The sequence below is a fragment of the Vicia villosa genome, unplaced genomic scaffold, assembly GCF_029867415.1.
Source record: "Vicia villosa cultivar HV-30 ecotype Madison, WI unplaced genomic scaffold, Vvil1.0 ctg.000625F_1_1, whole genome shotgun sequence".
In the NCBI taxonomy this organism is placed as follows: domain Eukaryota; kingdom Viridiplantae; phylum Streptophyta; class Magnoliopsida; order Fabales; family Fabaceae; genus Vicia; species Vicia villosa.
In genome coordinates, this window is record NW_026705281.1 from 313,102 (window position 1) to 327,570 (window position 14,469).

The following is a 14,469-nucleotide window of genomic DNA, read 5'->3' on the forward strand; positions in this document are numbered from 1 at the left end:
ATGATAAACGAACCTTACATTATTGGCTAGTTGCATTTTTTTATTAGATTTAGCAATTTTGACACACATGCATTACATGACAGGCAATTTAAATTTTGTTTCTCTTAGCTAGTTTTTGTCTGACTATGATTAATATAATTGAAATCAACCATACTTTGTCCACGTTGTTGTTAAATTATGTGAATGAAATCCCAGAAAACTATATAAAATTAGATACATAGCGCGTTCTGCGCCTTACTTGTTGAATTGAAATTCAATGCTAAGATGTTCATATTGAATTTTCTCTAGTTATAGACACCAGTTTTTGATTTTTATGGATTTTAGTTCTATTCTATTGTGATTAATTTAGACATGCTTGTGTTTAGTGTGTTACTTTAATATAATTATAATATTTATAGTTTTTCCAGAAGAAAAATATATTTTAAGGATTATATTTTTGACTGTATAATCTTCATGTAAATATTTGGAATGGATTATTAAAATAACCGTTGATTCTTGATTATAATTTTTTTTATACAAAAATAAGAAGACAAAAAACGATAATGATTTAGTTTTGAAAGTTATTTTAAGTATAAGATCGGGTGCAGTTACCGTGCATAGATAAAAATCTATGCACCATGCATAGATTATTATGGACCCTTGGATCAAATTCTAGACATCAATTGTTATTACTCAATACTCAATACTCACCACTCAATACTCAATACTCAATACTCAATACTGGATTAAAAACATGATCCAATGACTTATGTAGGCTTATGCATGGTGCATAAATGAATCCTTATGCATATTAGTTAATGCCGTCAATTAGTCATATTATGTTAACGAAAGCATATGAAGTTTACATTATCTAATAGTTTATATTTATTAATATATATATATATATATATATATATATATATATATATATATATATATATATATATATATATATATATATAAAATGAAATATTCAATCATTTAAACATTTTAAAAAATTTATATAGGTAATAAGAAGTGTGTTAAAAATAATGCTAATAACCATTGTTGAGCTTAGATGTCAATTGAGGTATTGATTAATAATTTTTATTGATTTTATTTTGAGTGAAGATTAATTTTGGTCCCTCACAAAAATTACAAAACTCAAAATAATCCCGATAAAAAAATTCAATTTAATTCCTTACAAAATTTAACCGAGTCATATTAGCCCCTCTATCAATATTTTTTTCAAATCAATTTTTTACTTACTTTTTTTCATTTTTTAAACAATTCATATTTAAAAACATAAAAAAAGCTAAAATCTATTTCTAAAAGAATCGAACCAATGACCTTTAAGGCACGTCGTATGTCTTTACCACTAAGCTAATGTACATTAGTTGAAAATAATTTCTTTGATTTGTAGTAATATTAAATATTTTTGAACTTCAAACATAAAATACAAACCTAAGTTCCTTCAAGTTAAACGGTAGTTACTTTACAACTATACCAATTAGTTTCTGATGTTAATATTTCTAATAATGAATACTAAACATTTCATTATTTATTTATTTCAAATATTACACAAATTTAAAATTTAAATTAAAAAATATAGATAATAAATATAATTAATAAAATAAAAAATCAATATTAACATGAATTACTATTAAATTAATTTATTATTATTTTAATTTAATTAAATAATAATTTAAAATTAATTGATTATTTAATTTGAATTAATTAAATATTTTCATAATTAATTGAGTTATTATTAAAATTAATTAATTATTTAATTTTAATTAATTAATTTAAAATAAATAAATATTTATTTGTGTGTTATTTAATTTCAAATAAATATTATTTAATTTATTTCTATTTCATTAATTATATTTAGAATTTACATTTTATAAATTTATTTTTATTTTGTGTATTACATAAATAAGTAAGTATTTATTTATGAAATATTTAAAATAAATACATATGTAAATTTTTATTCTGAATTATTAAGTTAAGCAATTATCATTAAAAATATTAAGAACAATTGGTGTAGTTCTAAAATGACTATCATTTTATTTTATAAATTTTGTAATTTTTATTTTAAATTAAGTTTTTTTTAATATTATTTCCAATTATGAGAATAATTTATTACCAATATACATTAGCTTGGAGGTCAAAACATATGATTTGACTTAAAGGTTCTTGATTCGATTCTTTTAGGAACAAATTTTGCCTTTTTTGATGTTTTTAAATATGATTTGTTTGAAATTAAATTAAAATTAAAAATTAATTTAGTATTTAAAAAATGAACAACAAAAGAAAATCCAATGTGACAGTTCAGTCACGGTTTAAAAGTAAGAAAAAACCGATTTTAAAAAATATGTATGAAAGCACTAATAAGGCCCGGTTAAATTTTGTAAGGGATTAAATAAGATTTTTTTTGTTAGGGGCTAATTTGAGTTTTACAAGTTTTGTGAGAGATTAAAATGGGACCTGGATCCTCTCCTGCTGATATTTTGGTGCTGCCCATTCAACTTCTATCTTAACCATTCATTAACATGAATTGTTGTTTTCAATGCAACATCATTTTCTAAATTCTGAACCATTGGATTAAGGGCAGCAGAAACATCAGGAAAAAAAGGGCAGCAGGTGATCCATTTTCATTAAAATGGGTCCTCACTCTTTTATTTTTTCAAGCGTTTGAGAAATACTTGTAAGAAAACAAACATATATCTATATTCTTATTAACAACCAATAAAAATAAAAAAGAGAAAATTTAAAATTTAATTTAATTTTTAATTAAAACTATAGGGTGATTGTGATAATGAGGAAGAGAGAAATAATAATTTTTATTTTTAATTAATAAAAAATAGTAATTAGTTATTTAAAAAAATTTCTAATGTTTGTGATAAGATAGATCTCATCAATCTTAACAGTTTTAAATTTAAATTATTAAATTAAAAGAAGTAGAAAAGGGAAATAAAAACATGGAGTTCGATAAAGGACAAAACTTAGGTACAATTCTTTAGGTGTGGTTCTTACTATTTTTCAATGAAAATATGACAAGTGTATAATTTCCTTATATACGTATGCAAATTTCTCCTATTTTCACTCACTAAATCATATTTACGTATATTTGTCATATTTTCATTGAAAAATAGTAAGAACCAAACCTAAAGAATTGTACCTAAGTTTTGTCCTTCGATAAATCCGATAAAATGGTTAAATCGCTCCAAAATATGTACTAGGTCTTATTATTGGATGAAAATAATTTTTAAAAATGAAAAAACATTCAAAATAATTGAATTTTGGATAAATCAGACTCAATCCGTGATACCCACTCTTTTCTATGACTGTATAGCTGATTACTTTAATGTGTTTAGATTTGGCTGCTTCAATTTTATGATCATGAACATTTATTATTCTGTGAGACATGATTTTAATTTATTTAAAAAGCTGCACTTTGATTATTTTGATTGCAAATATTTTTATGATGCCAGGGTATCAGCGTAATATGCAAGAATAGGATCGAGAAAATTGAGAATTAAAGAGAAGTTAGAAAATAAAATAGCAAGAAAAAGAACACACAAAATTTACATGGAAAACTCCTCAACGTGAGAAGTAAAAAACCACGGGCAATCACGAGCAACGTTCCACTACATAAAATAAAGAGTACCACAAATCCTCTTGTATTGATAAGGACAAAAGGACAATATTTTCTCTAAATATTTTCCTAAAGACACTTTTCCATATGGAACAAGAATCATCACCAGGAATTCTACCTAGACTATAGGCTCTCACCAAAATTGCCTTTTTGCACTCAGCCGGAGCTCGCCTTTTATAGGCAAAAATCTAGAGGTCTCGTGAGGCACACTATTCTTGCGCCTAGCGCACTTACCCTGCTCTACCAGTGTGCGCCTATCCAGCTCTGCCAACCTACTATCTTCCTCTGCAAGCAAAGCTTGCAAATCTTCCAGGTGTTCTTGGCCGCCATTCTACGCCCAATGCACTGCCCCTTCGACTAGCATGTTAACCCTTGTTTCATTATGAAGCACTTGCACCTGGTCAGGTCATCTGGCTTTGTCCTGCACTTAGCACACCTATATCCTTCTACTAGCGAGTATGGTCTTTGAAGAAACCAAATTAGAGCTATATAATATGAAAAATCTCCACCTTGTTTCAAATTTGACAAATGTTCATCTCTAAAGAAAGCCTCGAAGGGCATTTAAGTATTGTAAAGACCAGCAAAGGTGGAGATAACCACCTTGGTTTGAATTCGACAAGCACCCATCACTAAATAAAGCCCCGAAGGACACTTAAGTACTTTAGAGACCAACCAAGTCTAGACAATGCTGAAACTTGGTATTTGGAAGGGGCTTGGTAAGCATATCTTGTGAATTCTAAGAAATGTGAATCTTTTCAACTATAGTTTCACTAACAAGAATAATATCTCAAATAAAGTTACACTTTACATCAATGTGTTTGGTCTTGTCATGATAACTATTATTCTTGGTCACATGAATAACAATTTTCCTATCACAAAAAACATCAAGAACACCATATGTAAGACGTATTTCATTGACCAAACCTCGAAGCTAAACAACCTATTTAACACCATATGTTGCTGAAATGCATTATGCTTAAGGCGTAGATAATGCTACAATAGCTTGAAGTATAGCTTTCCAAATAATAGCACTATTACATGGAGTAAATATGTAACTACAAAGTGATCTTCTTTGATCAAGATTACCACCATAATCCGAGTTAACATAACCTATAACACCATCAGTTGTATTCACGTTTCTATCAAATACCAAGCCAATACTGAAAGATTCTTTTAAATACCGAAGAATCTATTTTACAACACTCCAATGACTTTTTCCAGGATTATGTACATATTGACTTACCATGCTAACGAGATATGCCAAATATACTCTAGTGCATACCATAAGATACATAAGATTACCAGCTACACTAGAATAAGGAACAGGTGAAATACGTTCCATCTCTTCCTTTATGTCTGGGAAAATATCTAAATATAGCTTGAAGTTTATAGAAAGTGGAATAGAAATATGTTTGCAATCATTTATATTAAACCTATAAAACACTATCTTAACACACTTTTGTTGAGATAAGAATATTTTACCAGCTTGACAATCCCTACGAATCTCCATACCAAGAATTTTCTTTGTTGCACCTAATTCTTTCATATCAAACTCGTTATTGAGTTAAGTTTTTAATTTCTTGATCAAATAATTGTCACATGATACAATTAGCATATCATCAATATAAAGTAAAAAGTATATTTAAGATCCATTTTGAAAATTTTGAAAATAAATACAGTCATCAAATTGACTGATGCAATAACCTTGCCTAATCATGAAAGAGTCAAACCTCTTGTACCACTACCTGGGAGCTTGCTTAAGGCCATATAAAGATTTCTTCAAATGACAAACAAAATTCTCCTTTTCTGGGATGATAAACCCCTCGGATTGTTCCATGTAAATTTCTTCTTTCAACTCTCCATGTAGAAATAATGTCTTAACATCAAGTTGCTCCAATTCCAAATTAAACAAAGCAACAAAAGCAAGCAAAACATGAATGGAAGTATGAGGAACAACATGTGCCAATATCTCATTAAATTCAATACCTTTCTTTTTTATTAAAGCCTTTGACGACTAGTTGTGTTTTTTATCTTGATTATTTAACCGCGTGTATATTGTATTTCTTCTTATAGATCCATCTATACCTTAATAGTCATTTTTCTCCAGGAAGCTCTAATGAAGTCTAGGTATTGTTTTTATGAAGACTCCCAATTTCTTCATTTATAGCCACTAGCCACTAATAGAATCAACATAAGAAATAACTTAAGTATTCCTGGAAGGCTTAAAACCACCATTTACCTCTTGTGCAATAGAGAATAGATAAGAAACTAAACTGTCATGGTATCTGAGTGGATTTATTTTTCTTCTAGCTCTATTGCGTGTAATAGAATAATCATTTCCTTGTTTTTGAATAGAATAAATGGTATAAACATCACGATCATCATCAATACAATGATCATCCATGCTAGATTCATTTATAGAGAAAGATTAGACATAAAAAATAAGAGTTGAAGGCTTTAAAACAAACTCCACCTTCTCACTATTACCCTGCAAATTACCTGTACTAGTAGAAGAAGACGCAAAAGACTATTTTCCAAAAGATAATAATTTATCATCATTAGAAGCCACATACTAAGAATTAAATTTTGTGATTTTAAATCAGAGCACCACAAATGAAAACCTTTTTGACTAAGATGCATAGCCAAAAATACGCACTCAACAACTCTTGGAGCTAATTTGCCATTATTTTCATGTGCACATGCAGGACATCCAAAATTTCTTAAATTAGTATAATTAACAAGATAACCTAACCAAATCTCTTCTGTTACTTTAAAGTCAAGTGTTGAATTTGGGAAACAGTTGATCAAGTAACATGGAGCAGATGCTCCCTCGACCAAAAAAACACGTCAATGCCATAACCCAACATTTGTGAGGATGCAACGAGCTCTCTCGAGTAGAGTCCTGTTCATCCATTCTGTAACATTATTTTGTTAGGGATTCTTTAGAATGGTTTTGTATCTGGCTATACCATGATTTGTGCCTAACTCATTAAAGTTACCACAACAAAACTCTAATCCATTATTTGATATGAGCTTTTTCACTTTCTTCCTTGTCCGTGTTTCTACAAGAGTTTTTCGTTTATTGATTATGTGAAAAGTATCATTTTTATGCCGGAGAAAATAAAACTTGACTTTACAAGAAAATTAATCAATGATAGTCATCATATAGCAGTGTCCCCCATATGAAGAAACTTTAGAAGGCCCACAAAGGTCAAAATGAATACAATCAAGAATATATTTTGTACGGTGAGTTGTAGTAGAGAAACTAATATTTTTCTATTCCCAAAAAACACAATGTTTATAGAAATCCAACTTACTTTTTCCATGTTTACCAAGATGACCTTGCTTTCTTAGAAGATGCATGCCTTTTTAACTCACATGATCCAAGAGCACGTGCCATAATTAGGACCTCTATTTATAGGCCAAGAAATGATTCATTTTAGGAAATAATCAATGGACAAAATATATTCCCTACTCGATTAGCTAATCAATTAGGTATATGCTTATTACTGCTCATATTGGGAGGTTTTAATATAGAGCCATACCATTCATTAAGACATTGTCATAATCAATTATGGACTTGATTCTCCCTCTTCTTCTAATAGACTAGACAATTCAAAAATTTGTCCTAATCAATCTGAGAGTTCCTAATTCATATGTCTAGGTTCCAAAAATATGTTTGGTGATTTTATTTGAAAAAGAGAGGCTTCAAAAATAATTTTTAGTGTATGTGTGTTTTAGTCATAATGCTTCCAAAAATGATATGTTTTTACAATACTTTGATCATTCAGACAGACACAATCAAGTGAGCTTTCACATTTCCCCTCTTTCACACTCTGAAGCTTTAAGTCCTTTTGGCTGATATACCAATCTTATAAGCACTTCACCTGAATCTTCTTAAGGCTTGATAAATCTTCAATTCAATCATCATCATTAGAGAGTAATGGTCTCACTAGTGATCGTAAACCCTAATTCTTTAGCTTGATTCAGAGGAATAGCTTGATCAACCATCTTGTGCATCTTTAAACGCTTAAATTAACTTCACTCATTGCATGTCTTGATGCCTTGTTGTTATTAAAATCAATTCAAGAATTTTTGCAACTTCATGTGTTGTCTTCATAGAATCAAAACTATGACATCATCAGGACCAAACATATCTTGCTTTTCTATGAGTTTTGATCACTTCTTGATTATACTTGCAAGCACATAGTTTCACATAAAAATGTAAAAGTAATAAAAAAGTTAGTTAACATTTATAAAAATGTATTCCTACTATTAAATATTAAATTTAATTTTAATAAAATACAGTGAATAAATAAGTAATTCATGTACTAGATAACTAATACTAAGAAATTGACTGAATTGTCAAAATTGTCCTTTCCACTTAAAAACATTACACTACAATTGGACAAAATAGTAACTAACAAAATCACCCTACCACTTTTCTATTGTCCAATGAAAATCAAGGTTTTTGCCAAGTGTCAATTACAATGTTTATGATTCAACTTTTTCTCCCCAACATACATCTTCTCTCTCTTACTTAAAGTAATAAATTTCTTTCACATTTCATTTTCCCACACTTTCTTACTTTTATTTTAGTTTTTCACCATTTACTTACTATCACAAAAAATATTAATAATCTTATTTTTAATATTTATTTATCTCACAGGTCACTATCAACACAATATTTAATTTATTTTAATCAATTATTACATACTTTCTCTATATTAATTAAAATTTAAAATTTCTCTCACATTTTTTCCCACACTTTCTTACTTTCATTTTAATTTTTTTCTCTATTTATTTATTATCCCTAAAAAAATAATTTATTTTTTAATTTTAATAAAATTAAAAATTTTGTTATCTCACATGTCACTATTAACACAATAGCTATTTTATTTTAATCAATCGTTGTCTTTATTTGAGAGATAATATCCTTATTTTTAATTTTTTTCTTTCTCCATCTCACGATTCTTTTATTTATGATTATTTAATAAAATTAAATTTATATGATTATTGTTCATTTTACATTTGTATTTAAATATATGTTATATCACATTAAATAATTGTTTTATTTCACGGGTCATTATCAACACAATATCTATTTTATTTTAATCAACCATTACTATTAGTTGAGAGACATTTTTATTTTTAAATGTTAAAATTTCATTTTTTTTAACTCCATCTTACAGTTTTTTAATATGACTATTTAATATAATTAAATTTATATGATCATTTTTAAGTTATAATTAAAGCATTCATTTTAAATTTGTACGTATCTAATTAAATTTTATACAATATCATATAAATTTATCCATGCAAGAAGCACAGGTATCTTACTAGTTATATATGGAAGATATGTCTTATAAATATATCATACTATTACGTAAATGGAAAAGAATTTTTTTTTTCAAAAAAGCTATATTTAATTTTATTTTTTATAATATTAATATAACTTTAGTTGAAAAATTTGTAATAACAAATTTATTTTAAATATTCAATGTTCAATAAATTCCATTCCATATTCAATTATTAATAAAATTGATCGAATGTTCATTGAATAAAAAATAAATCAATTTAAGTTAAAATAATGACTTGGGAGAGTAATTATTAAATTTTAAAATAATTAATATCAATTTTGTTGTTTATTTTGTATTATATTAGGGACTCGAATGTTTTATCCTTGAAAAAATAAATCTTTTCTATTTATTTAAAGAATAATTTTTATGAAAACTTTGTTCATAATAATAAAAATTAGTGTAAACTAATTTTTTTTATAAATTTTAAAACTAACTGTGACATCTAATAACTTAAATATATTTTATTAATGATTAAAACAGTAAAAAATAACTCAAAAATAATTTTTACGAAAAAATTATTTAAATTGGTTTTAAATTTAAATATTTTTTTCAAATTTAAAACTTTTTTTAAAACTTCAATATTTTAAAAATATTATAGTAGAATGACAAAAATCTATTTTGTAAATTTATATTAGGAAAATCATTTTCTTCTTCTTTTCCTTAACTTTTGCATCTTAATCAATCAAACTCTTATACTGTATTTGATTTTAGAAAAATATTATTCTTACATCTACACCGTATTTTACTGTTCACCAATACGGGGAATGTATAATAATATATCTATTTTTTAAAAAATATTTTTTTTAAATAGAGAGAAGAGAAACAAAATTATGTGATCAAACCAACTTCATAACTTTATTAACTAATATTGTAAATTTCATTAACCAACTTTATATCTACTAAAAAAATTGGACAGTCTGTTAACCAATTTCATAACTTCATTAACCAATTGCATAAATTTTATTAACCAACGTCATAACTACTAAAAGTTTGGGCAGTCTATTAACTAACTTCATAACTACATTAACCAATTTTTTACATTTCATTAACCAACTTTATTTTACTACTAATTAAAAATTATTTTTAGTATCTAAGTGTTTATTAACCAACTTCATTCATTAACCAACTTCATTCATTAACCAACTTTGTTTTGCTTTTAAAAGTTATTGTCCATATACTATTCATTGTTCATAAAATATATTTTTTTAATAAAAAAATAATTTTCACCGTATACGATGAATAGTGTTTGGTGTAAATATTTGAATGTAAGAATAGCACACATGTTAAAAGAAAAGTGTTTTAAAAAAATAAATAAATAAAAGAAAAGAAAAGAAAAGAAAGAGAGAATGAAAAAAGTTAAAAAAGAAAATACCATTTTCCCTCTTTTGGTTGTATTTGAAAAGGCAAAGGAAAAAACAAGTTAACACGTGTATATGCATACTCATTCAAAACCTTACATAAACCAACACATCCATTTCTCATAACACATTCTTCTTTCATTCTCTCTTTCTCTTTCTCATTCTCACATTTTTTCCTCATCCACTCATGGCGGCTATAGAAGAATTACATTCTTCCATTCCTCAACCTTCTTCCAAGGTATACTTTTCTCATAGTTTTTACTATTAACTTATTTTCAAATCTTGATTAACTTCTAACTATGAATAAACAAACCTCACTTTATCCTCTAGTTTCATTTTTTTTATTGCTTTTTGCAATCATGAGCACATGCATTACAAGACATTTTGTTAGATCATGATAATATATACAAACTTTGTTTCTCTATGCTATATTTTTTTGGCTGCATGTCGTTGTTAAAATAATCGAATGTCCTACAAATCTATATAAAATTGGACACATCTTAGTTGTTTATAGTAGTTGAATTGAAATTCACAGCTAAGATTAGGTGTGTTCACGTTGAATTTTCTCTATTTATAGACACCAATTTTGAACTATGTGTTCATAATTCTATGCTTCTAGTATTCAACTGAAAGTACTAGATTGATTTTAGTTTTAATTTTAATAGCTATGTCAATTGAAGATTTAGTTCCTGTTATAACAAATTCTGATTCTGTTGAGCAGGAAAAAGTGTTTCCTTTAACTGATAGTATGATGGAAAAGGGTTTAGGAAGATTTGGTTGGTTAGAGTTTGTGCAGTGGATTCTTGTTTCATTTGCAATGTTCTTTGATGCACAGCAAGCGTTCGTAGCTATCTACACGGACGATTACCCGACTTGGCATTGCACAAATTCGACAATGTGTAACTCGGATTCTAATATCTGTGATATCCCTAAATCTTCATGGTCATGGGATGGACCGTCGCACAAAACAGTGATATCTCAATGGAGTCTTGAATGTGCTAGCAGCTTCATAACAGGTTTACCGCAGTCTTCGTTCTTCATTGGTTGCCTTTTCGGTTCGTTTCTTCTCGCAACTTTAGCTGATACTTCACTTGGGAGAAAGAACACTCTTGTTATGTCTTGTTTATCGATGTCTATAGTTTCGATTCTCGTAGTTTTCTCTACCAATATTTGGATTTATTCGGCTTTTAAATTCTTGATTGGCTTTTTGCGTTCGTCAATCGGGACTTGTGTTTTAGTTTTGTTGACTGAGAAAGTTAGTACCGAGTGGAGGTTCACTGTTGGTATTGTGGTATATATCTGCTTTACATTTGGGTATATGTCACTGGCTGGAATAGCTTATGTCAATAGATTTAATTCGTGGAGATTGGTTTACGTCTGGTCGTCGGTTCCTGCTATTTGTTACTCGGTTCTCGCTTATATCTTTGTTACTGAGTCTCCAAGGTGGCTTCTAATGCAAGGAAGACATAAAGAAGCTATGGCAATGCTTACAGGAGTTTCTTCATTAGAGAGTGGGAATGATTTGACAGTAGGTTTAATAGAAGCTCCGGTGAATAAACAAAAGGCTTCGGTTTTCCAACTCTACTCATCGATAGCCGAGCTGTTTGGGAGAGGTTGGGCTTTAAAGAGAATGCTTGCGGTAATGGTGCTTGGTATTGGAACTGGAATGGTGTATTTTGGTCTGCCATTAGCAGTTGGGAACTTAGGATTCGACATTTACTTGGCTGTTGTGTTCAGCGGCTTGATGGAAATACCATCTTGTGTGGCTACCTATTTCTTGGAGAATCGCCGAAGAAAACCATCAATTCTTGTATTCGCGGTAGCTAGTGGCCTAAGCTGTATAATGTGCGTCGTTGTTGGATCAGGAATAGAAGAAATTAGAGTTGGATTAGCCATGGCGTCGTTTTTCTGTGCTTGCATAGCTTATAATGTGTTTCTCCTTTACATTATTGAGCTATTTCCAACAAGTGTGAGGAACACTACAACGTCGTTGGTGAGACAAGCTATTGTATTTGGTAACGTTTTCACTCCCTTCTTGATATCTGCTGGGAGGAAAAACGACTTTTTCTCTTACGGCGTGTTTGGAATTGTTATCATTTTGTCGTGTTTTACATTGCTTATTTTGCCGGAGACAAGAGGATTAGCTCTTTGGGATACCATGGATCAACAAGAGAAGAAAGACAATATGTCGGTATAAAATTGGTAAAATATGTATACAATGTTACCATGGATCAACAAGAGAAGAAAGACAATATGTCGGTATAAAATTGGTAAAATATGTATACAATGTTTTTATTTTTAGTCTCTATTGTATTCGTTGATTGTTCGCATGAGTTGTTCATTTAACTGAAATGTTTATTTTGTCTCGAATATGAAATAAATACTTGAGATTTGATTTTTGAGGAATGGTTTTGGCTTTGTTTTGAGGGGAATGCACAATGGTAAAGATGATTCTGTTATTTTCCTCCTCATGTTAGAGTTTGACAGTTACACTTTGAGCTTCAACAATGATCACAGCAAAGGCACCAAACACATAAAAAACATGACAGTACATGTTGCATCTTGTCATCACTCATCACATGTTGCAAGTTGTTGTCATGACTCAACACATGTTACAAATTGTAGAATTATTGCTTTGACATAATAATAATAGACCAAGGTATCACTATCTATCACTATAACAATGAGTCATCCCATCTTGACACCATTCCCATAACAGAAACAATTATACATACAACCGTACCAAAGTTTGTTGAATAAAAACAGAAAAGAAATGTCATATTCAGGGGATAATCATTGATCAAAACTATATTCTCATTATTTATGATTTTCCAATAAAACTACTAAGAGCATAATGTACACAATTTTAATGCTATTTAATTATATATACCATACTATATGTCTATATTGAAGACAAATTTATCATATCCTTCACTCAATCAAAATGTGCATGAGATCTAAAGATTTTAAAGTGAATGGGAAAACCTAAAGTATTGCAACTTAATTGATTAAAAATGGTATTTTAGCAAGTAGATTCCTCTTGGACAGAACAGAGTGGTTTCCATGTTGAAATGATTCCTAGAAGGTGTCACTTCATACATGGACTTGCATGTTAGCTGACCAAATCTCACTTCATGAGAATTTTCAATTTATTGAGATTTATTTCAATAATTCTTGTCATGTTAGCTGACCAAATCTCACTTCATGAGAATTTTCAATTTATTGAGATTTATTTCAATAATTCTTGTCAATAATTTCATTGTAGCACATGAAATTAATAGTCATCCTCCCCTCTACAAATCATTTATTTGTTTGCCGTCTTAAACAAGGACAGACCCAAAAATATTTAGAAAATTTCTTTTTCCACTCATATACCATCTTACAAATCCGCGGTGAAATTTCTAAAATATTTCTATATTTCGGAAGTGCATATCCGAAGACACATTTTTCTTAAAATAAAGGTGGTTTCGGATGTGCACATCCGAAGACACCTTTTTTTCTTTAATAAAATGACTTCGGATGTGCACTTCCGAAATAATCCCATTTTAAAAAAAAAAAGTATTTGGAGATGCATATCAGAAATAATGTTTGATGCAGAACACAAAAACAAAGCAACAAATCATCTATTTATCATAAATAATCAAAATTACATAGATAGTTCAACATAAAATTAAAGTTACATATTGCTAAACACGGGTAGTTGAGGACTACACAACATTTTGATAACGTCTTCTCCCGATTTTTGAAGTTTCGCATCCAACTTGATCGGACCCTTCGAAGAATATCGTTCAAAAGTTGTCCACATAACCTTTAAATCGTCGTTGTTCTTGAGCTCAAATGTGATGAACTTAACGTTTCCTTCGACGTCCAGTGAAGGTGAACGATACCGAAGCTTGACCACCTTCTGATTTTTTGGATAATGCAAGAGAGAGTTCAGTGTGGAAATAAACTCCGTCAACGGCGTGTCGCGCGAGAATCTAAATTGAAGCGGCATCGGGTAGCCACTGCTGAAGTAGACAAAAGCAAGGTGGGGGTAGATTTGAGTCATTTCTGATTGTGGCTTCAGATGTTGATGAAAATGTATAGAAGCATTATTTATAGACATTTTGGAGTAATATGCATCTCCGAAATAGTT

The 14,469-nt window shown here is 28.9% G+C and overlaps 1 protein-coding gene across 1 annotated transcript; it reads left to right on the forward strand.

Moving 5' to 3' along the window:
* The first annotated feature begins 10,451 nt into the window (after window positions 1-10,451).
* Window positions 10,452-12,846, forward strand: LOC131629973 (organic cation/carnitine transporter 3-like). The gene is made up of 2 exons (XM_058900773.1): window positions 10,452-10,572; window positions 11,056-12,846. Exons 1-2 carry the CDS (start codon window positions 10,522-10,524, stop codon window positions 12,529-12,531), a joined length of 1,527 nt encoding a protein of 508 aa, XP_058756756.1. The 5' UTR covers window positions 10,452-10,521; the 3' UTR covers window positions 12,532-12,846.
* Window positions 12,847-14,469: the final 1,623 nt, after the last annotated feature.